Source organism: Sapajus apella, unplaced genomic scaffold, assembly GCF_009761245.1.
Source record: "Sapajus apella isolate SASKATOON/1434 unplaced genomic scaffold, GSC_monkey_1.0 scaffold19, whole genome shotgun sequence".
Classification (NCBI taxonomy): Eukaryota; Metazoa; Chordata; class Mammalia; order Primates; family Cebidae; genus Sapajus; species Sapajus apella.
This window is the reverse complement of record NW_022436959.1, coordinates 14,912,311-14,939,517: the sequence shown is the minus strand read 5'-3', so window position 1 is coordinate 14,939,517 and position 27,207 is coordinate 14,912,311. Positions and strand designations below refer to the sequence as shown.

Genomic DNA, 27,207 nt, shown 5'->3' with positions numbered 1-27,207 from the left:
TGTGTGTGTGTGTGTGTGTGTGTGTGTGTGTGTGTGTGTGTGTGTGTTTAATTAGCTGATTACAGCACCATCAATGAAAGGCTGAAATTAAGTAGAGGAAATTTAAGAGGACTTCACTTTTATTTCTGTGTGAATATGATTTTTCAAGGAACTCTTAACATTTTTCACATATGACTAGGGTCCTAAATATAAAATTTTATCTCAGCCAAGTGCAGTGACACATGCCTATAATCCCTGTGTTTGGGAGGCCAAAGCAGGAGGATCGCGTGAACCCAGGAGTTAGAGGCTACAGTGAGCTATGATCATGCCAGTGCACTCCAGCCTAGACAAAACAGTAAGACACTCCCTCTCTTTAAAAATAATAATAAATAAATCCATAAATAAAATAAGCTTTCCTTTCAGGAAGAAACATTTTTATTACAACCAGATACTTGGGTCCACAAAAGAAATATGTATTTTAAAGGCAAAATTTTCTTACTTTTTAAACTGGGCTTCAGACTAATGTATTTCTTTAATTCCATATCTTATAATTAAAGAGAGGACATTGCTGTTTTGATTTTCTGGTTTTAAAATAACTTCTAGATGCATTTTCACAAGATAATCCTATAGCACTCCTTACATAACAACTATCAAAAAAGGTTTTCAAGGAGGTTATGAAGGCTTCTTCATTCATTGGGAGACTTTAAGCCCATATATCCTGATGATTTATAAGGCAGTGCTATGTGGAAGCATCATGCCAAACCAGATGTTCCTCAGAGTCCCTTTCTGAGCTCCATAATTTAGTGATTTAATTCAAGAAACCCATGAATTTATTAATATATTTTGGGAGCTTTGTTGTGGCAGAAAAAGCAAGATAACCAACAGCCCTTGATCTAGACCTTCACAACCCTGGTCTATTTAATTTAGCTATGTAAAATTAATTATAAACAGTTTACCTAACACTGCTAAGCCAGAAAAAAAATAAAAGATTAATGTGTAACTGTCAGAGGAGTTATTTAAGAGCTTTAGTTCAAGGCCTGTTTTGAAAAAAAGTCTCCATAATGTATAATTAAAGCTATTCATATGATTTTCAGCATTTGAGAAGAGAAATGTTATGAATGTAAATGAAAAGCCTGTTTCCTTTATAAATGGAGTCATAAAAATGTTGAGTCCATCCCCTCAATGGTAAAATGAAGTGGACAAGATTCCCGTAGGAAAGGCCACATGGATGACAGATGAGCATGTCACTGTGGCAAAAGCATACATAGTTCTTTTATTGAAATATTCTCTGCATTATCTTAACTTTAACAATCAGTTTTTCTTTTTTTTTTTTTTTTTTTGAGTCGGAGTTTCGCTCTTGTTACCCAGGCTGGAGAGCAATGGCGCAATCTCGGCTCACCGCAACCTCCGCCTCCTGGGTTCAGGCAATTCTCCTGCCTCAGCCTCCTGAGTAGGTGGGATTACAGGCACGCGCCACCATGCCCAGCTAATTTTTTGTATTTTTAGTAGAGACGGGGTTTCACCATGTTGACCAGGATGGTCTCGATCTCTGGACCTCGTGATCCACCCGCCTCGGCCTCCCAAAGTGCTGGGATTACAGGCGTGAGCCACCACGCCCGGCCAACAATCACTTTTTCTAAAACACCTAGGTAAAACATCAGGCAAAAATTGCTTATCAAGGTCAGGGAAACCAGGAGGAAAGAGTCCAACTTTCATGAAAGCACTTTTGCAATAACAGAATGCTATTCAGTTCAAATTCAGGGTGCTTAAATTCTTATTAATTACTATGTAATATCTTAATTTCATCAAAAATTAAGCCTGGAATAAAGTTCATATAATATTTTAGCTATTTTAAACAGAAATATAAATGACAGAATAAAACACTGATGAACTCAGATGATACATTATTCAATTGTATGCAACTTATTTTCAAAACAGAAAACATTAAGAATTCTTTTCCAGGAAAATTCAGAAGACAGTTCATAGTCAAAAAGTAATAATAATTTTAGGACAACAAATATTCATTTTCTCAAATTTCTTCAGATAAAAAAGTAACACTATGAAAAAGCTCTCCCTATTAGTGATAGAAGAATGTGCCCCTTGAGAATTGGGAAAAGAACGACAAAGCATCCACACTGAGAAGCGCACCTCATGGAAAGTGTGACGGTCAAGGCAGGTGAGGAATCCCTAAGGAGTTAGTGGTATGGGCCTCGAACACCCTGCTGGGACATCATAAATCCTTAGAAATCATTTCATAATTCCTAGCCCCTCACTGTCCAGGCAAGATAATGGATGTTCAGTTTCTCTGGCCCTACTCCTTTGTGGAATTCCTTGTGTTAAAATGGCACCTTTGTATAGGATGGACAGACCCATCTTATATAAATACTATGTAACACCACATCTTGTCAGAGCATGCTGAGAGCTGGGAATAAGGCAGAAACCACACTTACATGGAATTTATGCTCAAGTACTTTCTTAATCTTTTGTATTTAGAAAATTATCCCTTCTGATTAAAATCAAAATGTAGAGTTATACATTTACATAATATATAGTATTATTAATGTATATAATTGATAAAGTAAGGGGTTCATTCCTTTCACATACTTGATTCCTTGAACTTTCAGACTAAAGCAGGGGGCCACCAATATTTTCCCTTGTTTTGACTAACAGAAATTGCAGCTCAGACTTGTATACATTCTTGACCACACTGGTAAACAGAGTAGCAGGGGCACCAAGATGGCCGAGAGAAGCCAGCACCAGCAGCTCCCAGCAAATGAGACCCAGAAGGCTAGAGGACTTCACGATTCCAAACGAGGTGCTGGATTAGTTTCTGTGGGAATGATAGGGCACTGAATTTAGGCCCAGGGAAGGAGCTGCAGGGTAAGAGACACCCAGGGGGGCAAATCAAGACGGGGTTGGGCGGGGGGCGCTTCCCCACATGAAACGTGCAGCCAGCTTGGAGGGTAATCCCCTTGGTGTTCCATTTCAGATCCTGTGCTAACCTCATCCCTCCTGCAACCCACGGTTCATGAGAGCCCTGCCAAACGGTGGGGCACCACGGGTAGTCTATGTAAGTCTGAGCAGCGGCTACCACCGGGCGCGACAAGTTGTAGCACTGACTGGGCAGGAGTTTGGACTAAGCCAGCTGGACCGACGTCCCACGGAGGGAGGCAGAGTTGAAAGCGGGGAAACAGACCATAAGGCCTGGCAGGCCCCACCTCCACAGAATTCAAAGTGAAGCCCGCGCTAGAGAGCTTGGCAGCAAATACACCAGCTTGACCCCAACCAGGAAGATCCAGCTGGGGAAGGAGAGATGCGATTGGGAAGGCGGGGCCAATCTCACCTGCAAATAAGCTCCAGGAAGGACCACCCACCCAACAACCTGACTGAACCCGAGAGAGCCCAGCAACGCCCTCTACAGGCCAAAAAAGATACAGCTCCAACCTCAACAGAAAAAATGTCCACTCAGAGGCTCCTGAAATCACCAACTTCAAAAATTAAAGGGAGATAAATCCATGAAGATGGGAAAAAACAGCACAAAAAGGATGAAACCATCAAAGAACAGAAACCTCTTCTCCTCCCAGGGATCACAACTCCTCACCATCAAGGGAACAAAAAAAGACAGAGAATGAATCTGATGAATTGACAGAAGCAGGCTTCAGAAAATGGGTAATAACAAACTTCTCTGAGTTAAAAGACCATGTTATAACCCAATGCAAAGAAACTAAGAACCTTGAAAAAAGGTTAGACGAAATGCTAACTAGAATAACCAGCATAGAGAAGAATATAAATGACTTCATGGAGCTGAAAAACACAGAATGAGAACTTTGCGAGGCATACACAAGTTTCAACAGGTGAATCGATCAAGCAGAAGAAAGGATATCAGAGACAGAAGATCAAATCAATGAAATAAAACAAGGCAAGATCAGAGAAAAAAGAATGAAAAATGAACAAAGCCTCCAAGAACTATGGGATTATGTGAAAAGATCTAATCTACACTTGACAGCGTACCTGAATGTGATGGGGAGAATGAATTCAAGTTGAAAAACACTCTTCAAGATATTATCCAAGAGAACTTTCCCAATCTAACAAGGCAGGCCAACATGGAAATCCAGGAAATACAGAGAACACCACAAAGATATTCCTCTAGAATAGCAACACCAAGGCACATAGTTGTCAGATTCACCAGGGTTGAAATGAAGGAAAAAATCCTAAGGGCAGCCAGAGAGAATGGTTGAGTCGCCCACAAAGGAAAGACCATCAGACTCACAGCAGATCTCTTGGCAGAAACCCTACAACCTAGAAGGCAGTAGGGGCCAATATTCAACATCCTTAAAGAAAAGAACTTTCAACCCAGAATTTCATATCCAGCCAAACTAAGCTTCATAAGTGAAGGAGAAATAAAATCCTTTATGGACAAGCAATTGCTGAGAGAGTTCATCGTTACAAGACCTGCCTTACAGGAGCTACTGAAGGAAGTACTAAACAGGCAAAGGAACAACCAGTACCAGCCACTGCAAAAACGTACCAAATGATAAAGAACAACAACGCAATAAAGAAGTCAAGTCAATTAATGGGCAAAACAACCAGCCAGTAACAAAATGGCAGGATCAAGTTCAAACATAACAATATTAACATTGAATGTAAATGGCCTAAATGCCACAATCAAAAGACACAAACTGGTAAACTGGATAAAAAGTCAAGACCCAGGCTGGGCGCGGTGGCTCACGCCTATAATCCCAGCACTTTGGGAGGCCAAGGCAGGTGGATCATGAGGTCAAGAGATTGAGACCAACCTGGTCAACATGGTGATACTCCGTCTCTACTAAAAATATAAAAATTAGCTGGACATGGTGGTGGGTGCCTGTAGTCCCAGCTACTCGGGAGGCTGAGGCCAGAGAATTGCTTGAACCCAGGAGGCAGAGGTTGCCGTGAGCCAAGATTGCACCATTGCACTCCAGCCTGGGTAACAAGAGCGAAACTCCATCTCAAAAAAAAAAAAAAAAAAAAAAAAAGTCGAGACCCATTGGTGTGCTGTATTCCAGAGACCCACCTCACATGCAAAGACTCACATAGATGCAAAATAAAGGGACAGAAGAAGATTTATCCAGCAAAAGGAGAGGAAAAAAAGTAGGGGTAGCAATCCTAGTCTCTGATAAAACGGACTTAAAACCAACAAAGATCAAAAGAGACAAAGAAGGGCATTATATAATGGTAAAAGGATCAATGCAACAAGAAGAGCTAACTATCCTAAATATTTATGCACCCAATGCAGGAGCACCCAGATACATAAAGCAAGTTCTTAAAGACTTAACAAAGAGACTTAGACTCCTGTGCAATAATAGTGGGAGATTTTAAAAAAAACTCAAAAGGAAGCAGAAGACAACAAATAACTAAGATCAGAGCAGAACTGAAGGAGATAGAGACACAAAAAAAACCATCAAAAAAATCAATAAATCCAGGAGCTGGTTGTTTGAAAATGTCAACAAAATAGACCACTAGCTAGACTAATAAAAAAGAAAAGAGAGAAGAATTGAATAGATTCAATAAAAAAAGATAAAGGGGGGATCACCACCGATTCCTTGGAAATATAAACTACCATCAGAGAATACCAAATGACTCTATGCACATAAACCAGTAAATCTGGAAGAAATGGATAAATTCCTGGGCACTTGCACACTCACAGGACTAAGCCAAGAAGAAGCTGAAATACTGCATAGACCAATAACAAGGTGTGAATTCAAGACAGCAATTAGCCTACCAACCAAAATAAGTCCAGGTCCAGACGGGTTCACAGCCAAATTCTAACAGACATACAAAGAGGAGCTGGTACGATTCCTGTTGAAACCATTCCAAACGATACAAAAAGAGGGAATCCTCCCTAACTCTTTCTATGAGACCAATATCATCCTGATACCAAAATCTGGCAGAGACACAACTAAAATAGAAAACTACAGGCTATGACGGACATTGATGCAAAAATCTTCAATAAAATACTGGCAAACCGAATCCAATAGCACATCAAAAAGCTTATCCACCACAATCAAGTAGGCTTCATCCTGGGGATGCAAGGCTGGTTCATCATATGCAAATCTATAAACATAATTCACCACATAAACAGAGCCAAAGACAAAAACCACATGTTTATCTCAATAGATGCAGAGAAGGTCTCTGACAAAATTCAACAGTGCTTTATGCTAAAAACTCCCAATAAACTAGGTATCAATGGAACTTATCTCAAAACAATAAAAGCTACTTATGACAAACCCACAGCCAATATCATACCAAATGGGCAAAAATTAGAAGCATTTCCTTAAAAAACTGGCACTAGACAAGGATGCCCTCTCTCACCACTCCTGTTTGATACAGTATTGGAAGTTCTAGCCAGAGCAATTAGGCAAGAAAAAGAAATAAAGGGCATTCATTTAGGAAAAGAAGAAGTCAAATTGTCCCTATTTGCAGATGACATGATCATATATTTAGAAGACCCCATCATCTCAGCCCAAAACCTCCTTAAGCTGATAAGTAACTTCGCAGTCTCAGGATATAAAATCAATGTGCAGAAATCACAAGCATTCCTATACACCAATAAGAGACAAACAAAGAGAGCCAAATCATGAGTGAACTCCCATTTACAATTGCTACAAAGAGAATAAAATACCTAGGAATACAACAAAGGGAGTAAAAGATCTCCTCAAGGAGGACTACAAACCACTGATTAAGGAAATACAAACAGATGGGAAAATGTTCCATGCTCACGGTTAGGAAGAATCAATATTGTGAAAATGGCCATACTGCCCAAAGTAATTTATAGATTCAATGCTATCCCCATCAAGCTACCATTGACCTTTTTCGCAGAACTGGAAAAAAACACTTTAAACTTCATATGGAACCAAAAGAGAGCCCGCATAGCCAAGACAATCCTAAGCGAAAAGAACAAAGCTGGAGGCATCACGCTACCTGACTTCAAACTATAATTCAAGGCTACAGTAATCAAAATAGCATGGTATTGGTACCAAAACAGAGATATAGACCAATGGAACAGAACAGAGGCCTCGGAAGCAATGCCACACATCTACAACAATCTGATCTTCGACAAACCTGACAAAAACAAGCAATGGAGAAAGGATTCCCTGTTTAATAAATGGTGTTGGGAAAACTGGCTAGCCATATGCAGGAAGCTGAAACTGGACCCCTTTCTGACACCTTATACAAAAATTAACTTCAGATGGATTACAGATTTAAACATAAGAACTAACACCATTAAAAACTCTAGAAGAAAACCTAGGCAAAACCATTCCGAACATAGGCACAGGCAAGGACATCATGATTAAAACACCAAAAGCAATGGCAACAAAAGCCAAAATAGACAAATGGGACCTAATTAAACTTCAGAGCTTCTGCACAGCAAAAGAAATAATCATTAGAGTAAACCTGCAACCAACAGAATGGGAAAAAATTTTCATAATCTACCCATCAGACAAAGGGCTAATATCCAGAATCTACAAATAACTAAAGCAGAGTTACAAGAATAAAACAAACCCATTCAAAAGTGGGCAAAGGATATGAACAGACACTTTTCAAAAGAAGACAAATATGTGGCTAACAAACATATGAAAAAATGCTCATCATCATTGGTCATTAGAGAAATGCAAATCAAAACCATATTGAGATATCATCTCACACCAGTTAGAATGGTGATCATTAAAACATCTGGAGACAACAGATGCTGGAGAGGATGTGGAGAAATCGGAACACTTTTACACTGTTGGTGGGAGTGTAACTTAGTCCAATAACTGTGGAAGACAGTGTGGCGATTCCTCAAGGATCTAGAAATAGAAATTCCATTTGACCCAGCAATCCCATTACTGGGTATATACCCAAAGGATTACAAATTGTTCTATCATAAAGACACATGCACACGTATGTTCATTTCAGCGCTGTTTATGATAGCAAAGACCTGGAACCAACCCAAATGCCCATCAATGATAGACTGGACAAAAAAAATGTGGCACACATACACTATGGAATACTATGCAGCCATAAAAAACGATGAGTTCATGTCCTTTGTAGAGACATGGATGAATCTAGACACTATTATTCTCAGCAAACTGACACAAGAACAGAAAACCAAACACCGTATGTTTTCACTCACAGGTGGGTGATGAACAATGAGAACACTTGGGCACAGGTAAGGGAACAACACTCACAGGGCTAGGTGAGGGGGTGGAGTGTAGGGGAGGGGGGATGGCAGGGCAGGGCAGTGGGAAGGATAGGGAGGGATAACACTGGGAGAACTGCCTGATGTAAGTGATGGTGTGTGTGGGGGTGGGGTGGGGATGGAGACAGCAAACCACTATGGCATGTATGTACTTATGCAACAATCCTGCAGGATGCAGGATGTGCACATGTCCCCCAGAGCGCAAATACAATTAAAAAAAAAAGGATAGCAAAGTTTAAGAAATAACTAAAAAGTTAAAAAAGAGAATAAGCAAACTCAAATAATATCAAACATGAAATATTTAACAGGATAGTCAATTTTCTTTCAGTCTTAAATAAGAGCTTTCTTTAGTATATATATTTTTAAAAGTTATACTCTGACTACTCACAAATTAGTTACCAAATATTTAGCAGTTAATTTGCTTAATTAACAATTATTATCACTTAATGATGAAATGATTGATTCAAATGGAGGATATGAGACAATGAAAATAGTCACTGAATCCAGTGGCCAATGGCTAATGGAATCAAAGCAAGAATTTCCAAAGTTCGACACATTAATTGCTCAAGGTCAACTGTGGTGGCTCATGCCTGTAATCTCAGTACCTTGGGAGACTGTGGGCAGACTGCTGGAGCCCAGGAGTTTGAGGCCAGCCTGGGCAACATGGCAAAACCTTGTCTCTACAAAAATTCCAAAAATTTAGCCAGATATGGTGGTGTGCACCTGTTGTCCCAGGTACTCAAGAGGCTGAGGTGGGAGGATCACCTGAGTCCAGGAAATTGGGGCTGCAGTGAGCCATGATCATACCACTGCATTCCAGCCTAGGTGACAGAGTGAGACCCTGTGTCAATCAATCAACCAATCAGTCAATTAATAACTAGTAGAAAATCTCATGAGAACTCAAGCTAGAACCAGCAAATTTTCAGTACATTTTGACAAAGATTCTTAAATTCTTTTGTCCTATAATATAGGGACTAGAATATTTTGTGTCTGTGAAGATACCATATGGCAGACAGTAATGCTGCATCTTGGCCCAGTTAAACACTTTAAATATTCCAACCAAAAAGGAATGAGAGAGATGATCAGAGTGACAATAAATGACAGAGGCTGACTTTGTTGGCTGCTTACTATGTGTAAGGCACTGTTCTTTTTTGTTTTTGTGGGTTGTTTTTTTTTTTTTTTTTTAAGACAGTCTCACTCTGTCTTCAGGCTCCAGGCAGGAGCGCGGTGGCGCCATCTTGGCTCACTGCAACGTCTGCCTTCCAGGCTCAAGCAATTCTCCTGCCTCCACCTCCTGAGTAGCTGGGACTACAGGCATGAGCCACCACACCCAGCTAATTTTTAGTTGAGACGGGGTTTCACCATGTTGGCCAGGATAGTCTCAATCTCTTGACCTCGTGATCCACCCGCTTCAGGCTCCCAAAGTGCTGGGATTACAGGCATGAGCCACTGTGCCCAGCCCAGGCACTATTCTAATAGCTTCACATGTAGTTGTTTAATCTTCAAAACAATCTGACAATTATTTCCATTTTACAGAGTTTAGAAAGGCAGTTTGCACAGTGGTTTAAAGCAAAGACATCAGAACCCGAAGACATCAGAACCAGACTGCCCTGGTCTGAGACCTGGCCCGGTCCCTTACCAGCACATCTATAAAGTGGTAGTGATTATACTACCTACCTTGGAGAGTTTGCTGTGAGGTTTAAATACATTAATAAAAACAAAGAGCCTTAGAGTGCCTAATATATATGAAGTTCTGCCCAGGTGTTAGCTCCCAGTATCATTACAGGAAAGGAGGGCAGGATCACAAGAGTGTTGACTTGCCCAAGGTTACTGTGGCAGAGTCAGGAAAAGAACCCAGGCAGTCTGGCTCCAGAGGCAGCACCTCTAGTCTTTACATTATGCTGCCCAACATTTACTGAAACTCTCCTATGTGCCAGGATTGCAGGGAGTGTTTTATGTTGCTTCATTTCAACCTCACGACAGGCTTATAATATCTCTATTTTGTAGAGATGAAAACCATGCATTCTAGGTATCGTCTAGCATAGTGGGGATGTCATGGGGACAAAGACTTAGGTGCCCTACAGGAACTTCCAGGTTTACAGCTACTAAGGAACATCCCTTAAGGAAGAAGGGCTGGAATGTAAACCCAACTCTAAATGCTCTCTTCACTCCACCCACATGTGACAGCATTAACACAGCGAGTTTCTTAAGCAGAAAAGGTATTTTTAAGTGAGAGTATGAAGAATGCAGCCAACACGTGAGAAAAGATGAGAGATCTGCGGTAGATGGAAGCCTGTGTACCACAAGGCAAGTCTCTCTGGGGTTAGTGACCATCTTAACCCTTTATAGACCCAACGTTTTCAGCAACCTAGAGGCATTTTCCCCTCAGTAACATATTTCATCATGCATGAGGAAGAAGGAATCAGAATCCACTTAACTTACTTAAAATATGCTTTGGAATGAAGATTGAAGTAATCTGAAATACTGTGAAGATTGGCAAATAGGTGCTCAAGCCATTATATGAATATATACCAATCAAATAAGTTGTACATGTAAATTACACACATATGTACACACCAACGAGCATATATTTTTATTTCTAATTCTGCCTACTTATCTGATGGCAAAATTCTAAGTTTTCTTGAAGCTTACCTTGCATGACATGAACTACTTATTCTATCCAGAGAATTTATATAGATGGGCCTGCAGAATTAAGCCAATAAAACTGGCGTTTCCACTTTGGTAGCAGTTCAAGCCTTCTTAGACATACTAGAAGAGGTGACAACTGCCTTCCTTCCTACCCAGCTCAGGCCTATAATTCTCATTATTATTATTATTTTTTGGGACAGAGTCTCAATCTATCGCCCAGGCTGGAGTACAATGGCGCGATCTCGGCTCACTGCAACCTCTGCGGCCCAGGTTCAAGCAATTCTCCTGCCTCAGCCTCCCAAGTAGCTGGGATTACAAGTGCCTGCCACCGGCCATGATGCCATGCTGGTGCACTTGACTCGACTTTCAAACCTAAGTAGAATCTGTTCCTGATCGAATTATCAACTACTGGTTTCATGATTTCATTCCTCTGTAGGCCCTGTAGAAATATAGTTACATAACCACTGCTGAATAAAAATCACAAAATCCTGAACAGTGAGGTCTGTGTATCTTTTTTGAGAAATAAAATTGCATTCAAAGAGACATTTATGCATAGAATAAGTTCAGAATAAATGAAGAATAACAGTATTTCAAATGTAGAAGCCCTTGTCTCACTAGTAATTTAAGGATTTAAGAAATCTTGAAGAAAGTGGTAAATACACTGAGCAGGGGAATTCCTGCACTGGTTTGCTTGGAAGCCTGTGGTATAATTTCAATATGAACTTGAGGACTGCTGCATGTTTAATATTACCATAGCAAAACAATGTGACTTTCTTAAAACATTACAGTCCAGGCAATCTTCATTGAAAAAGTTAATGTGATTCTTCTGACCAGAATCAACAGGTTTGGAAACCTTAAAGGTAAAGTGAGATGAGTCAACTAGGCTAAGTCAGGATTTTTTAATGCTCCACTGCTATATAAAGTTAATAGCTGTCAGCACTAGAGTATCCAAGGTTTTTATGCTGCAATAGTATTTGGAGGTAGGTTGCAACCAAAAGCATATTCATGCCATGATTTAGCTACTAGGAGGTAGCACAGAACCTCTGGCAGGTTCATGCTCTTAGCTGGCTCATTCTCCACTGCCTTCTTCAGGGGAACGTCTGCCCTTCATTCATTTCCCTTGCTTTTTCTCTCTTTCTTCACTTTGCCCAGTAAAGTGTGTTTATCTGTTCCTCTCCTATGAATCAAATTATAAATATAATTATCAATTTAGGACCCTTCGTGTGAAATACCTTTATATCAAAACTGAGCACTTTATTCCCAGAAATGTGGCTATTTACAAAACATAAAAGGTAAAAGCTGAGTACCTGTACTGTCTCACCACCCTTAACATAGAAGCGGATGATGAGGGGCTGTCATAGAATTGATCATACCTGAGAATCTGGAACACTTTCAGCTTCTGTTACAGCTACATGTTTGTCATTGTTTTCTTCATCTTGTTCAATTGCTTAAAAAAAAAAAAAAGAACACTATTAAACAAATATATCATCATACAAAAAATGTTTCAGATAATTTTCTTACAGATTGCAATTTAGCAGAAAAAAAGATAGATTCATAAAATGTTAATACTGGCATTATATTTTTGTTAATCAAATGTGAAGTTAGATAATAGCACTGGGTACTTCTCATGTATATTATCTCATGTATTAAATCAATGGCAGTGAGAAAATTCAATCTTAATTCTGTTCCTCACCTAAACCCACCCAGACATCATCATATCAGTATTGTGCTTTACCAAAAGGGCAGATGGGGGTTTCAGATGAAGACTTCTGTTCATTTCATGTGAGAACAGCCATACGTATATTTTTAATGTGGTTTTCTGGCTGGCAGTTTAAATGTCACATAATAAAGGAAGCACAGTATTTTATATCTGGGTTGCTCAGTGCATTGTTACCAGAAAATTCCATACTGTGGAGTCTTGCATCCATCTCTCCTTCCCAGCGTCTCCATATTTATGCCCTTATCACCCTTTCTTCGTTGGTACAATGACCTCTTACACAAAGGCCCTGACTCCAGCCTCTCATTAATCCAATCCAGCTTGGGCACAATGCTAAAATAATCAGTCTCAAAAAATATAGAAACAACAAGTGCCAGACTTTGGCTTATGTATTGCTTATCTGATGGCATCTGAACTCCTGCTCATCACTGAAGGGCTTCTCTGAACTCTCTAGCTTCCTCCAAATGTCCAACTTCACACTGACATTCAACACCAAAATGTATTTTCCATAACTCTGACTCATGCATAATAGTTTGATTACTTTTCTCTTTATACAACCTGTTCTTTTGTTTTAAAAATTTTTATGGAGCACTTATTATGCCCATAGCAGGAGACGTGACATTCAACAAGCCTGGAGAGAATAGAAACCACAATAAATTCAGATTTAATCCCAGGAACATGGGGAACCAGAAAAGAATTTTAAGCTGGGAAGTGCATGATTTGATACATATTTTCAAAAATTCTTTTTTGTTTCTTTGTGGAGAACAGACTTGAGGGAAAGAAGAGCAGAAGCAGGAAGACCAGTTAAGTGACTATTGCTATAATCTTGCCTGCAGATGACAATGGCTCAGACCAGGGAAGTGGCAATGGGCAGGAGAAACGTGGAACATTGGAGCTTTATTTTTTAGACAAAATAGGCACAACTTGCCAAAGAATTGAATATGGAAGGAGAAAAAAGAGGAGATGAAGGAGAAGCAATCAAGGATGACTCCTAAATAGTTATTCCTTGTATCCACCATGTCACTTATCCTTTTTGCCCTCCCCATCAGAAGCAGGCCAAAGCATACCAACGCTGGCTGACAGTGAGGTCACACACTGTACTTATCGACTCAGTTTGCATTGTTCTGTGTACTTTTTTTTTTTTTTTTGAAATGGAATCTCCCTCTTTTTGCCCAGGCTGGAGTGCAGTGATGCAGTCTCTTCCACCCGGGTTCAAGTGATTCTCCTGAGTAGCTGGGATTACAGGCACATACCATCACACCCAGTAATTTTTGTATTTTTAGTAGAGATGGGGTTTCGTCACATTGGCCAGGCTGGTTTCGAACTCCTGTCCTCAAGTGATCTGCCTGCCTTGGCCTCCCAAAGTGTTGGGATTATAGGCATAAGCCACCGCGCCCAGCCTGTGTACTTCTGAATATTGTGCTCTCTGCTCTGTATTTTTAAAAATATCATTTCATGTACCTTTTGCTTTTGTACGCCTTTCATGCCTGCTGTGTGGTGCCCACCATGGAGCCCACCTACAATGCCATGCATACAGTAGGGCCCTGCAAATGCTAAATGGCATGAACAATGTATCCCCAAGTAATCAAAACGGAACTGCTTGACTATGCCCACTTATATAATAAGCTACTTCTTTTGTAACTATTTATGAAAGAAGAAAAGAGAGAAATTCTTCTGTTCACTCTTTGGATAACTAGGATAACTCTGACCAGCTGAGCATCTAAAGGCAAGGTAGGAAGAGGTGAAGTGGGTAGAGGCTTTTCTTCTATTTTTCAGAGAAAAGTCTCATTCATGCTTGTTCAAAAGGGTCCCCTGTTGCTACTGTTGCCCTGCTAGGGGGAAACTTAAGAACAAAGAAAAACATTTGTGTTTTCTCTGAAAAACTAGAGGCAAGAATACAAAGAGAAAAATAAAACACAGAATAACATCCTAAATTCCACTTAAAAATGCAATGGCTACAGAAGTAAGGAACTCCACTTAACTAACTGAAATAATAGAAGTCTCTCCTCATCCTGGAATGCAGAGCAATTTTCTTGGAGGGGAAGCTGGGCATATACCAATGCGAAATAACTTCCCATGAAAAGCAATCATACTTTGGCACTTCATTTGAGCTTTATTTGTATTTTTCTCTTTAAAGTGCTAATTTTAATAAAAATGAAGAAAATTAAGTTTTGGACTATTTTAGCCTACTGAATTCATAGTTTTGGTTTTAAAACAACAATGCTCTAGGGTATAGGCATTTCTTTTTCTTACCTTATTATACTAGAACACAAAACATGCAGGACACTAAATGATAATTTCAGACTGAGAGTTAACACTTTTTTTTTTTTTTTGAGGCAGGGTCTCCCTCTGTTGCCCAGGCTGGAGTGCAGTTGCACAATCACGCCGCACTGCAACCTTTACTTCTTGGGCTCAAGCGATCCTCCTGTCTCAGACTCCCAAAGTGCTGAAATTATAGGTGTGAGCCACCTCATCTGGCCTCACACTACTTTTTAGGATTTAGGAATAATTCTTAATACATAGAAATACAATAAAGGAGGAATAGACGAACATAAAAACAAACCTAAGATAAAATGCCAGTCCTGTATTTATTTCTAGCTTATCCCCAACAATGCTACATTTATTGTCACATCTTTAAAGACCGCAAAATCAGTTGCTTAGCATTATGCCAAAAGAACAGAGTGAGAATTAGAAACACGAGCAAGTTAAGGGACTTGGTAAAGCTAACTCTGTAAACTAATCTGCATAATGGAGAAACTTTCAAAGTTCTGCTGGACTCAACCACAACCCCTTAATGACAAAGACAAGACAGCGAAAATAACATTATTTTCCTGGAAAAAAAAAATTACAATTCCAAGAATGCATCTGAAGAGCAAAAGCACATTTATCCTGGCTAAGGATTTATGATTATCCCATGAAGTTGCATGCATAAAATACACACAGTCCCCTAAAAGGGAGAGCTCTGTTGACCCTTTAATGCATAGATTAATGTCAAGAAATAAATGAAGACACAATCGGTGGCGTGGCTCATGTGGTAGAAAAAGGAGGAAGGAGTTATTTAGATTTTTCAGTTCAATTTTTCTTTTATCTGATCAGAATAAGAGTTGGTTGGGGAAAATTTCCTATGCAAATATTGATTCTGGGACAGTTCCCTCCAGTGAAACACGTACACAGGAATGACAGCTTCTGGGACTGAGGGTGGCTAGGAGCCTTATTCTCTGCCAAAACAAACCATCTCCTTATCTCTCAACACACAGAGTCTAAAAGCAAGTAAAAGCCTTTGAAAATAACTTACCATAACAAAAGACACAAGTGCAAGATCTAAAGCATATACTTTGAGTGGTGAGCACTAGAGCCCGCAGGAGAACTAAGCATGTATGTGAATTAGTTAACACTGGTTGGGTAGGAGTACCTAGTTTAAATGTACCTATTTGTAAATTTGCCAAGAGGGATTCAAGGTGAACACAGTAGAAAGCGTCCAAGGATTTTGGACTTAACTTGGTATTGCTTTCTTGTTGCCTTGGGGACAAAAACAGGTTTTCGCTCTCCAGGACTTACTAGGATGGGTGCTAAAAAACAAACCACCACCAAAAAAAAAAAAAAACCAACAACTCCGTGAATAACTCTAATACTAATAATACTTAAACACGAAGGGGAATGCTGTCCTTTCTAAATGATGCTTATTTAACTTCTGCTAATCAATTTTGTAAAGGTAAGAGCCCCACTAACAAGAAAACATTAAATACACAATGACTGTCATTTGCTGACTCTCATCAGGACCATTCTTTAAAAAATCAACCAACTCATTTCTTTAAAAAAATCTTACAATGGCCGGGTACAGTGGCTCACGCCTGTAATCCCAGCACTTTGGAAGGCCGAGGCAGGTGGATCACAAGGTCAGGAGTTTGAGACCAGCCTGATCAACATGGTGAAACCCCGTCTCTACTAAAAATACAAAAATTAGCCAGGCAGAGTGGCACATACCTATAATCCCAGCTATTCAGAAGGCTGATGCAGAAGAATTGCTTGAACCCAGGAGATGGAGGTGGTAGTGAGCTGAGATTTTGCACCACTGCACTCCTGGGCAACAGAGTGAGACTCCATCTCAAAAAAAAAAAAAAAAAATCTTACAAACCAACCACAGAGATGACTACAGATAGAAACTGAACATTTCAAGACTCAATGTGAGAAATCAGCAAACAGTTAAGAATAATAACGTACTGGGTATTTTTGCCAAGAACTAAAGTTTTGGCAATAATATAATCTTTCACCTGTGTAGCATTTTTACAGAAATAAAACTCTTTCATGAAGGGTCTCATCTGACGTTCAGCCGGAAATGCTGGGCAGGTAAAATCATCCCCCATTTTACAGATGAGGAAACTGAGACTAGTGTGGTAAAGTAACCTGCCTTAGGCCTCACACGTAAACTGTAAGTGTCAGTGACAGTTCATCACCGCCTCAGTCAAGGATAGAACAGAATAGGGCTGGTCAAACTGCATATCAGCAAACCCATTCACATGGATCCTGACCAGGGCTTCTTTTCATTTTTTTTCTCTTTTAATGAAATACAACATAATATCACAGAAAGAACAGAAAAATAATTAAGATCAAAATGCATTGCACTAGTAAAGTGTTTTTCACAAGTGTGGATGAGAGGTGTACTAAGTTGGAATCTTTTACATGTTCTGTGGGTTGTGGACATAAAAATGGTAGGAAAACACCAAAGTGTCTCCAGGCCACAGGAGGCAGAGCCCAGTTCTTCATTATCTAAATAATCAGCTATTTTTTGTACTATCCTGGAGTGGGGTCACAATGTTTACTTTTGGAGGCTCTTCAACAACACTCCGTCCACATTCGGCCCTGGGAGATGGCACGGACACAAGCCTGCAGTGAGAAATGCTTACGAAGTATCCTCATTTTTGCTATCAATATGTAATCTTAAATGCTTCCAAATACTCAAATCTCCTCCATTCTTTAAAAAAGAAGAAAAATGGTAATTGTAACCTTTCTGCCTCATCACTGTATTTTTTCAGTGTTAAAATTAGAGAAGTAGGGGTCGGTGTCCACCATCAAGCCATTCTGTATGGTATTATAACCTGGCCTCTGAGTGCCATTGAACTTCTCTTCGAAGGTGGACCAGTGACCACTACCTCTCTGCTCCAGCATTTTTTCTCAACCCTAATCCGTTCAGCTGAATTTAAGACTGTTGACTTAAAACTCTCCTCTCTGTGTCCTTATCATCCTCAAATCTTCTAAAAATGCAAGCTTTCTCCAGGCTCTCTTTTCTCTCTCTTTGCCTCCTTCCTTGGTGATCTTATCTGTTCCCAGAGTTTCAACTGTTACTGCTATGTGGGTTATTCTCAAATCTGTCCACATTTCTGCCTGCTTCTCTGAGTTCCAGGCCCACAGTTCCAGTCGCATGTTGAATATTTTCATTTCATACACAGTAACATATCTGCTACAAACAAGCTGCTGTGATAGGTGTAGTGGCACAATCTGCATCTCAAGAAAGAGTAATTGATTTAATATGGTGTGAGGACATGAAGGTCTGATATCACAAGCCTCTTCTTGCTCCTGGTATATTTCAGTTTAAATCACCACCAAGTACGAAAGCTGGAAAGCTCTGGCACCTTCACGGTCCTCCTTTCCCTAAGCCCTCACATCAAGCTCACACTAAATCCTGTCACTTCTACATCTGGAATGATTCCACCCTTTGTCCTCTCTGCCATGGCCAAACTTCACGTAGGCTGCTGTGGCATGGCCTCTCCCTCTATCCTCCATCCATTCACCACACAGCTGCCAGAGTTCTATCTCCAGAATGAGAGGCTAATCAGGCCATCCCCACATCCTGCCTATGCCCGCTTAGAGTACATGAGAGTCACACAGGGAGATACATACCAATTCAGGGTTTCTGATGCCATGGGACTTAGCTGAGGGATGGGCAGGTTTGAAAGCTCTGATACCTGTGATCCCCACTCTACTGACCACTGGCCAATGTTCAGGTGGAAGCCCTCAACAAGGCCTCAAAGGCCAGGCCACTGGGTCTTGGACCTTCTCCTCAGGTGCATCTCTTCCTTTGTACATTTCTTTGTCTCTAGCCTGGAATGCCCTTGTCTCTGTCTTCAACAGGTAAAATTACTCTTGTCCACTGGGCTCCCCAGCCCAAATACCAGCTCCTTAATGAAGAGTCTTCTGAGTCCTCACTCTGCATCTAAGGCCCCTGACAAAATGAAGAGTATTTCCTCCTAGTCCAACAAAGCTCTTTTTCTGTATAGTTGATACTTTTTAGTCAGCAACACAAATATCTGACTTTGCTAACCTACCTTATGAGATCTTCAAGAGGACACAGTGTATATTTTCATATTCCAGTGAAACTGGCCCAATAGTCCCATAGTGTTTTTTTTTTTTTTTTTTTTTTGATGTCCATAGAAATTGATCCTTCTGGTCTTAAAGCTTGAAACTTATATTTGTTTTACCTGAGGTCTTTCCTCAGGAAACAACCTTTAGGCTTCTTCCCCTCCCCCTGCCCCCGCAAAAATAAAAAAATAGAAATTCACTAGATCACTGCATCTAGACATTACAGGCTAGATCCTTCATTCATCTTGATTGCTTCCTTGCCCTTCCCTAGCTTTCTGCTTTCCTTTACTTGTTACATCTCTTCCCTGCTATATAAGCCCCTAGTTTTAGTTGGTCAGGAAAATAGATTTGAGACTGAGCTCCCATCTTCTCTGCTGCAGCACTCGATTATAGCCTTCTTCCTTGGCAATAATCCTCGTCTCAGAGATTGGCTTTCTGTGTGTTGAGCAGCAGGATCTAGACTTAACGCCTCATGTTTCAGTAACACCAGCACCTGGAATAATTCCTAGAACATAGAGGTGCCAAGTAATGGTCTACTAAACTGAACAAAGGTAGTCAATTCAGATAGTAGTAACTATAAAACAGCTTAAAATAGAACAAAATGTCAACCCAGTTTGGGGCAAGGGGTTAACATCATGAAAGGCATCCAGGAAAAGGTAGATTCTGATAGGTGGACGAGATAAGGGGAGAAATGGAGTGAAGGTGGAGAACTGGCATAAACAAAGGTAAACTGAAGAAACCTCTGGGATCTGATATGGGAGCAGGAAGTAGACCACATTGGGAAATGTTAGAAAACAAAGCCAGAAGAGTAAGTCGGGCTTGGATGCTAGGCTAAGGAGCATAGAGGGACCATGAGCACAGGAAATACTACCACCATATAACAAATACATATACTTGTTGAGCTCATACTATGTTTCAGGCACACGGTAAACTCTTAATGTGGATTATCCCATTCTATCCTCCCCATAGCCCTCTGGTAGAGGTCTTGGTAATGCCACACTGAGGCATGTGGCCATTGAGGGCAGGTTAATAATTTGATATCTCTTTGTGCCAATGTTTGTTAAATATCTGTTCAGCATTTACTTAGTAGGGCTAGTGAAAAATCAAATGTCTATTAATAAAAGGTGAATACCATTTCTTGGAATTTAGCAATTCACTTTTCTTGAATTATCTGAATTAGGAATTTTTCTGATGCTTTAAAAATTATTTTGTGAATTGTAAAGTGACAAATTATAGAGTTGTGTTTATTTTCTGACACTTAATTCCTCATTTTTCTGACATTTGTAATTTTTCCAACACACTTACTAAGAAGAGAGGTAAATCATGTACATGGATAAAATCACATTGCCCAGACCCAGCAACACCCCATGCACAATCTGGTTTCAGAATTGTCACTAACCACCACCCAAAGCCAACAAGTCTATAGGTTGGTGTGGCTGCCTTGCTGGGCGTTGAGCAATGAGATTATGCTCACTGAAAAAGAATTCCTTCGTCATTGGGTGTTTATAACTTTTTAGTAGATAAGCCCAACTTCCTTGGCCAAAGCAGAATCCATTTACATTTGACAGTTATATGATTCTTCATTTTAAAAATTCTGAGTTAAATGGGAGCATATATCCATTATACCAGTGATGTTCTAGGGTAGGTGTGTGGTTGGTCCTCTCCTTAATCAGATTCTAAGCACTATTATTTATTTATTTATTTTATATTTTTTGTTTTTATTGCATTTTTGGTTTTGGGGTACATGTGAAGAACATGCAAGATTGTTGCATAGGTACACATGTGGCAGTGTCATTTGCTGCCTTCCTCCCCATCACCTATATCTGGCATTTCTCACCATGGTATCTCTCCCCAACTCCCCACCCCCTGCTGTCCCTCCCCTATTTCCCCCAAACAGACTCCAGTGTGTAGTGCTCCCCTCCCTGTGTCCATGTGTTCTCATTGTTCAATACCCGCCTATGAATGAGAACATGCGGTGTTTGATTTTCTGCTCTTGTGTCAGTTTGCTGAGAATGATGGCTTCCAGGTTCATCCATGTCCCTACAAAGGACACGAACTCATCGTTTTTGATGGCTGCATGATATTCCATGATGTATATGTGCCATGCCACATTTTCCCTGTCCAGTCTATCATCCATGAGCATTTGGGTTCGTTCCAGGTCTTTGCTATTGTAAACAGTGCTGCAATGAACATTCGTATGCATGTGTCCTTATAGTAGAACGATTTATAATCCTTTGGATATATACCCAGTAATGGGATTGCTAGGTCAAATGCAATTGCTATTTCTAGGTCCTTGAGGAATTGCCACACTGTCTTCCACAATGGTTGAACTAATTTACACTCCCACCAACAATGTAAAAGTGTTCCTATTTCTCCACATCTTCTCCAGCATCTGTTGTCTCCAGATTTTTTTAATGATTGTCATTCTAACTGGCATGAGATGGTATCTCAATGTACTTTTGATTTGGATTTCCCTGATGACCAGTGATGATGAGCATTTTTTCATATGTTTGTTGGCCTAATGTATGTCTTCTTTTGTAAAGTATCTGTTCATATCCTTTGCCCACTTTCGAATGGGCTTGTTTTTTTTTTGTAAATTTAGTTTACAAAATTTAGTTCTTTGTAAATTTTAGTTCTTTGTAAATTTAGTTTACAAAGTTTTAGTTCTTTAGTTCTTTGTAAATTCTGGATAACAGCCCTTTGTCAGATGGGTAAACTGCAAAAATTTTTTCCCATTCTGTTGGTTGCCGGTTCACTCTAATGACTGTTTCTTTTGCCGTGCAGAAGCTGTGGAGTTTGATTAGGTCCCATTTGTCTATTTTGGCTTTTGTTGCCAATGCTTTTGGTGTTTTGGTCATGAAGTCCTTGCCTACGCCTAAGTCCTGAATGGTTTTGCCTAGATTTTCTTCTAGGGTTTTTATGGTGTTGGGTCTTATGTTTAAGTCTTTAATCCATCTGGAGTTAATTTTAGTGTAAGGTGTCAGGAAGGGGTCCAGTTTCTGCTTTCTGCACATGGTTAGCCAGTTTTCCCAACACCATTTATTAAACAGGGAATCCTTTCTCCATTGCTTGTTTTTGTCAGGCTTGTCAAAGATAAGATGGTTGTAGATATGTTGTGTTGCCTCCAAGGCCTCTGTTCTGTTCCATTAGTCTATATCTCTGTTTTGGCACTGTTAAGATTACACTCACTTTACAGATGGAAAAACTGAGGCTGAGAGATGCCACACAGCTTGCCCGAAATTATACAGGAAGTGAGTATAGGAGATAGTTAAGTACACCCAGGTCTGCCTCTATCTGTATCACTATGTTTTACAGATCAAATAGCCTAAAACAAATTGAACAGAAATGAGGCTGAAAACAAAACAAAACAAAACAAAAAAAGGAGCTTTATTTCAAACAGTATAAGCATGAACTGACTTGGATTTCCTACTAAGAACTAAAAAATCTGAGGTTTAAAGAAGTGATGTTTGATGAGCCAATGAGGGATGGGGCCAGGATTGGAACGGAAGCTGGCTGCCTTTCAGTTCTCAGGGTCCTGCTGGGGAGATGTGCCTAGGTGGGCCTGTGCCACAGGAGTGGTCACTGGTGGCTCTGTCATTAGGGCCATAATGACTTGCACAATTTTAAGTGCTCCTACCCACTGCCTTCCCCCCAAATCCTCCCCATGGTTTTATAGGAAAAAGATAATAAATGTTTGCTACATGAAAGAAATGTATTACTTTTATTAACATTTGAATATAGGTGTGCTGTGTGTTCTGGAAAGCCATAGCACTCAGACAGCACAACAAATCTACTGTGGGGAGAGAGAAAGCAGAGGTGGCTAAAAGCTCCCATCTTCCCCATCAGATACTCCACGCTCAGCACGCCTGACTAGGGGCAACTCAAGCCACTGAGAGGGCTCTGGGTGGCCTCGTTCCACCCTCCCTGCTGCCTCACTGACTACATGATTTATCCCCAGAGAGGATTCCATTTCAACTCTTACACCTTTTTTTTAATAGCCAAGATTCTCCAAGCTTCCTTCTCTACTATTTCTTAATAGGTTTTTACAGTGTTTTCTTTTGATTAAGATTTAATATACAGCCAGTCAATGGAAAAGTTATTCAACAGAAAACAATGTTAATGTCATTAGAACAAAAGGTATCTCACATTGGTTCCTTTAATTAGAACATAAATACTTCTCTCACTGGCTTGGGGTAACAAAGAGGTAATCAGTAATTGATAGCAGTAGCCCGTTTCATTGCCATTCTTATAAGGAAATGTACTGGGAAAAAAAGGTTTTTTTTTAATGCAAAGGTGACTTGTGTATTATCCAACTAAAATAAAGTGTTGATAAACAAAAATCAAGTTAACCTTAGTAACAGGTTTGAGGTTTTTCTTTTTTCCAACGTTTTTCTTGGGAGACAGAAAGGCTTTACTTTTTTTTGTTTGTTTGTTTTTTGAGGCAAAGTCTTGCTCTGTCATGCAGGCTGGAGTGCAGTGGCGCCCTCTCGGCTCACTGTAACCTCTGCCTCTCAGGTTCAAGAGATTCTCCTGCCTCATCCTCCCGAGTAGCTGGGATTACAGGTGCCCACCACCACGCTTTTTTTGGTATTTTTAGTAGAGACAAGGTTTCACCATGTTGGCCAGGTTGGTCTCAAACTCCTGACCTCATGTGATCCACCCACCTCGGCCTCTCAAAGTGCTGGGATTACAGATGTGAGCCACTGTGACTGGCTAGCTTTACTTATTTTTTGTGCCTTTCAAGGTTGTGTTCTGGTGACAATACAGATTCAGGCGAATCTGCTATCATCACACAGTAAAATATTAAGCAGCATCGATTTCTAGATATTGCAAAATGTTCATTCATAAAAAGATCCTAGTGCACTCCACTACTCTACACAATTTCTCCTAGGAATTAAATTATAAAAGATTTATTTCAGCCAGCAAAAGAAAAATGACTCTGAGCCTATGTGTCAGTACAATGCTCTGTGTGCTTTAAGCCATCTCATTTAGCCCCTCCAACAAGCCCCAAAGTGTGTGTCATTAGCTCCATTGCCCAGAATAAGAAAATGAGCCTCTGGAAGCCACTAAGTCTTGCGTAGTGGCTAAGCCAGGACTGAACCTGAGTCTCTTGATTTGCTTTTCGCAGCTACATGATTCTGCCATGGGGACTGTAAACTGGAAAACTCAACAGGACAGGTCTAAAGGGCATTCTGGTTAACTAAAGTTTATGGCAGACAGCTACATTTTAAAAACATTTATTGAAACTTTTTGCCACTTATATTATTCAAGTTTTTTTGTTTCTGAATTGTCAGTAATTGTACTGCTAAATCTTCCCACTGATATTGCAGTGGAATTTAAAAACAGACAGCAGAGCCACCAAGAATTCCCCAGGGGTCGTGTTTGCAAACACAAGCAGTGACACCAAATGAGTCACTAAATAAATAGAGTAGGAGGGCAGCCCAGGAAAGAAGACTGGAAAATTTGCCTTAACCCCCTTCAAAATCTATCCTGCTAGAATTTATAGGAATTTCCTTTTATTACACATTCGGGAAAAATATAGCATTATTTCTACAATACTTCTGGTACAACTGTTTGCCAAATTACATCAACTCACCAAGTTTCAATTTCATCACTTGTAAAAGGGAGGTGATAAAAACCCACAGGATGGATGTGTGGAAGGAGGGATGGATTTAAACTACTTAATCAATGGTAGTGACTTTCTATTATTATATAAAACATGGTGATGTGTTTTTTTTGCATTTTTATCTGTGGATGGGATGCTCTTCCCAGTCAGACCCACCTACCACTGGGGTGGAGTGGAAGATAAGGAATGTAAAAACAAAGTCAATAATATTTATATTCCAACACCCAAAGCAGAACTTTACAGCAAGAAAAAAAAACTTGAAATGGCAGAATCTGTAGAGATTCTGTTGCCCTTCTTTGCACATCAAGCACCAACCCTTTAAGTCCCAAATCTTGACCTTCTCTCCTGTGACGCTAAGTTGCAGGTTCCTCCCCCAAAGGAAAAGGTCAGGAAGTGACAGGCTGGAAAAGCTCAAGGTTGTCCCCATGCTGAATCAAGTGGACTGCAGGGAGAAGTGTGACAAGGACACAGAGAGGCAGGTAAGAGCCATGGGCCTGACTTCCTTGGCTGGGCTGGGACTGAGAGGATAAGTGAGGCCAGAGAGATGGCTGAGGGTACACTGTGGACAGGGTGCTGGTTGGCACACAGAGAAAACTGCCCCAAAGTCTGACCCTAGCTCCTTTGGGAGTTGGCAGAGTCACAGCAAGTCAGCAGCTATTCTTTCCAAGTTGCTCTTCTTTCTCAGGATGGGAAGGTTCCTAGCACTTAGCAGTTTCTACATCCTCTGGGGATAGGGACTTGCTATGGAGCTTCCCCTCACAAAAGGCAAAGGTCTGGACAGAGCATGTGGCAGGGAAGCCAGGGGGGTTAAGTTCTGTTAATATAGGGTGGGGCAGCCAGAAAGGCCCAGAGACTCTGACCCAGCTGAGAGGGGGCCCCTGGTCAACCACTTTGAATCCACTGGGGCAGAGTTACTGACATGACCCGTGTGGCTCCAACAAACCCTGCATGCCAGGAATGAGTGATCGAAAAGTGGGGACTCAGGAAGCAGCTACATCTTAAACAGAGTGTTTATTATGAAAAGAGTTCAGACCAGAAACAACTACAATATTGCTCTGTGACAGTGGGTAGCAACCAGTAACGACCACAGAACCACTGCAGAAAATAAAGAACACAGCATTTCCCCTCTACATTTCAGTGCAGTGAATAATTCTGAAAGCCTCTATGCTACCATTTTTGAATAACAATTGTACTTACGGCTCACAAAAGAAAACAATCTCATAAGATTATCAAATGGCAAAACTAAGACATAATATATTTTGGGGGGAAAAAGTTTGTTTTTTATTTGTTTTTGTGATGGAGTCTCACTCAGCCACCCAGCCTAGGGTGCAGTGGCATGATCTCAGCTCACTGCAACCACCGTCTCCCTAAGTGAGTCTCCTGTCTCAGCCTCCTAAGTAGCTGGGATTACAGGCACCCACCATCATGCCCAACTAATTTTTGTATTTTAGTAGAGGCGGGGTTTCAACCATGTTGGCCAGGCTGGTCTTGAACTCTTGACCTCAGGTGATCCACCCACCTCAGCCTCCCAAAGTGCTAGGATTACAGGCATGAGCAGTGCACTTAGCCAAAAAAAAAGTTTTGGTACTGCTTCAGTTATCAGCCCAATCTATTTCTTAAGTTTTAATTTTTAATTGACAAATATGAATTATATACCTTTATGCTATACAATAGAATGTTTGACACATGCATACATGGTGGAATGATTGTATCATTTTAAAATGACCATGTCAAGTGATCATATCAAACTAACACACCCATCACCTTATATACTTATCATTTCTTATAGTGAAAACATTTAGAATCTATTATTTTAGTAGTTTTGAAATAGAGGCCACATTATTATTAACTATAGTCGCCATGCTGTGCAATCGATTTGGGAATGTTAGTCCTATCTAACTGAAACTTTGTACCCTTTGGTCAACATCTCCCCAGTCCTCTCCCACTGCTACCCGCCAAGCCTGCAGTTACCACCTTTCTACTCTCTATTTCCATTACGTTCCACTAAGATTCCACATATAAGCAAGATCATGTAGTATTTCTCTTTCTGTGACTGGCTTATTTCACTTAACAAAATGTCATCCAAGTTCACTCATGTTGTTGCAAATGACATTATTTCCTTCTTTTTAAAGGCTTATTAGTATACTATTTTATATATATATATATATATATATATATATATATAGTATATAATAGTATTCTATTCTATAGAATATATACACGCACATATATACACATGTGTATACACATAGAATATATACACACATATGTGTATATATGTGCGTGTATATATTCTATTACAAATAGAATACTATTATATGTATAGAATATGTATATGTGTGTATATACACATATATACATATACATGTATACACACATATACATGTATATATACATATAAATATACATTATGTATATGTGTATATATGTATATATACATGTATATGTACACATGTGTATAACATATGTGTATATGTGTATATATGTGTGTGTATATGTGTATATATGTATATATGTATGTATGTGTATATATATTTTATTATATGAAATATATATGTGTGTATATATATTTTATTAAATATATATTAAATATATATATTTTTTATTCATTCATCTGTTGATGAACATTTACATTGATTCCTTACCTCAGCTATTGTG

At 39.9% G+C, this 27,207-nt stretch overlaps 1 protein-coding gene across 2 annotated transcripts in view; it reads right to left on the bottom strand.

Moving 5' to 3' along the window:
• The window catches only part of RAPGEF5 (Rap guanine nucleotide exchange factor 5), a 249,102-nt gene that overhangs the window by 106,777 nt on the left and 115,118 nt on the right, over positions 1-27,207 (bottom strand). For both annotated transcript variants that reach the window (XM_032287013.1, XM_032287012.1), the window contains exon 8: positions 12,223-12,296. In XM_032287013.1, coding sequence (XP_032142904.1) covers positions 12,223-12,296 — 74 coding nt within the window. The remainder of the gene's footprint in view (positions 1-12,222; positions 12,297-27,207) is intronic.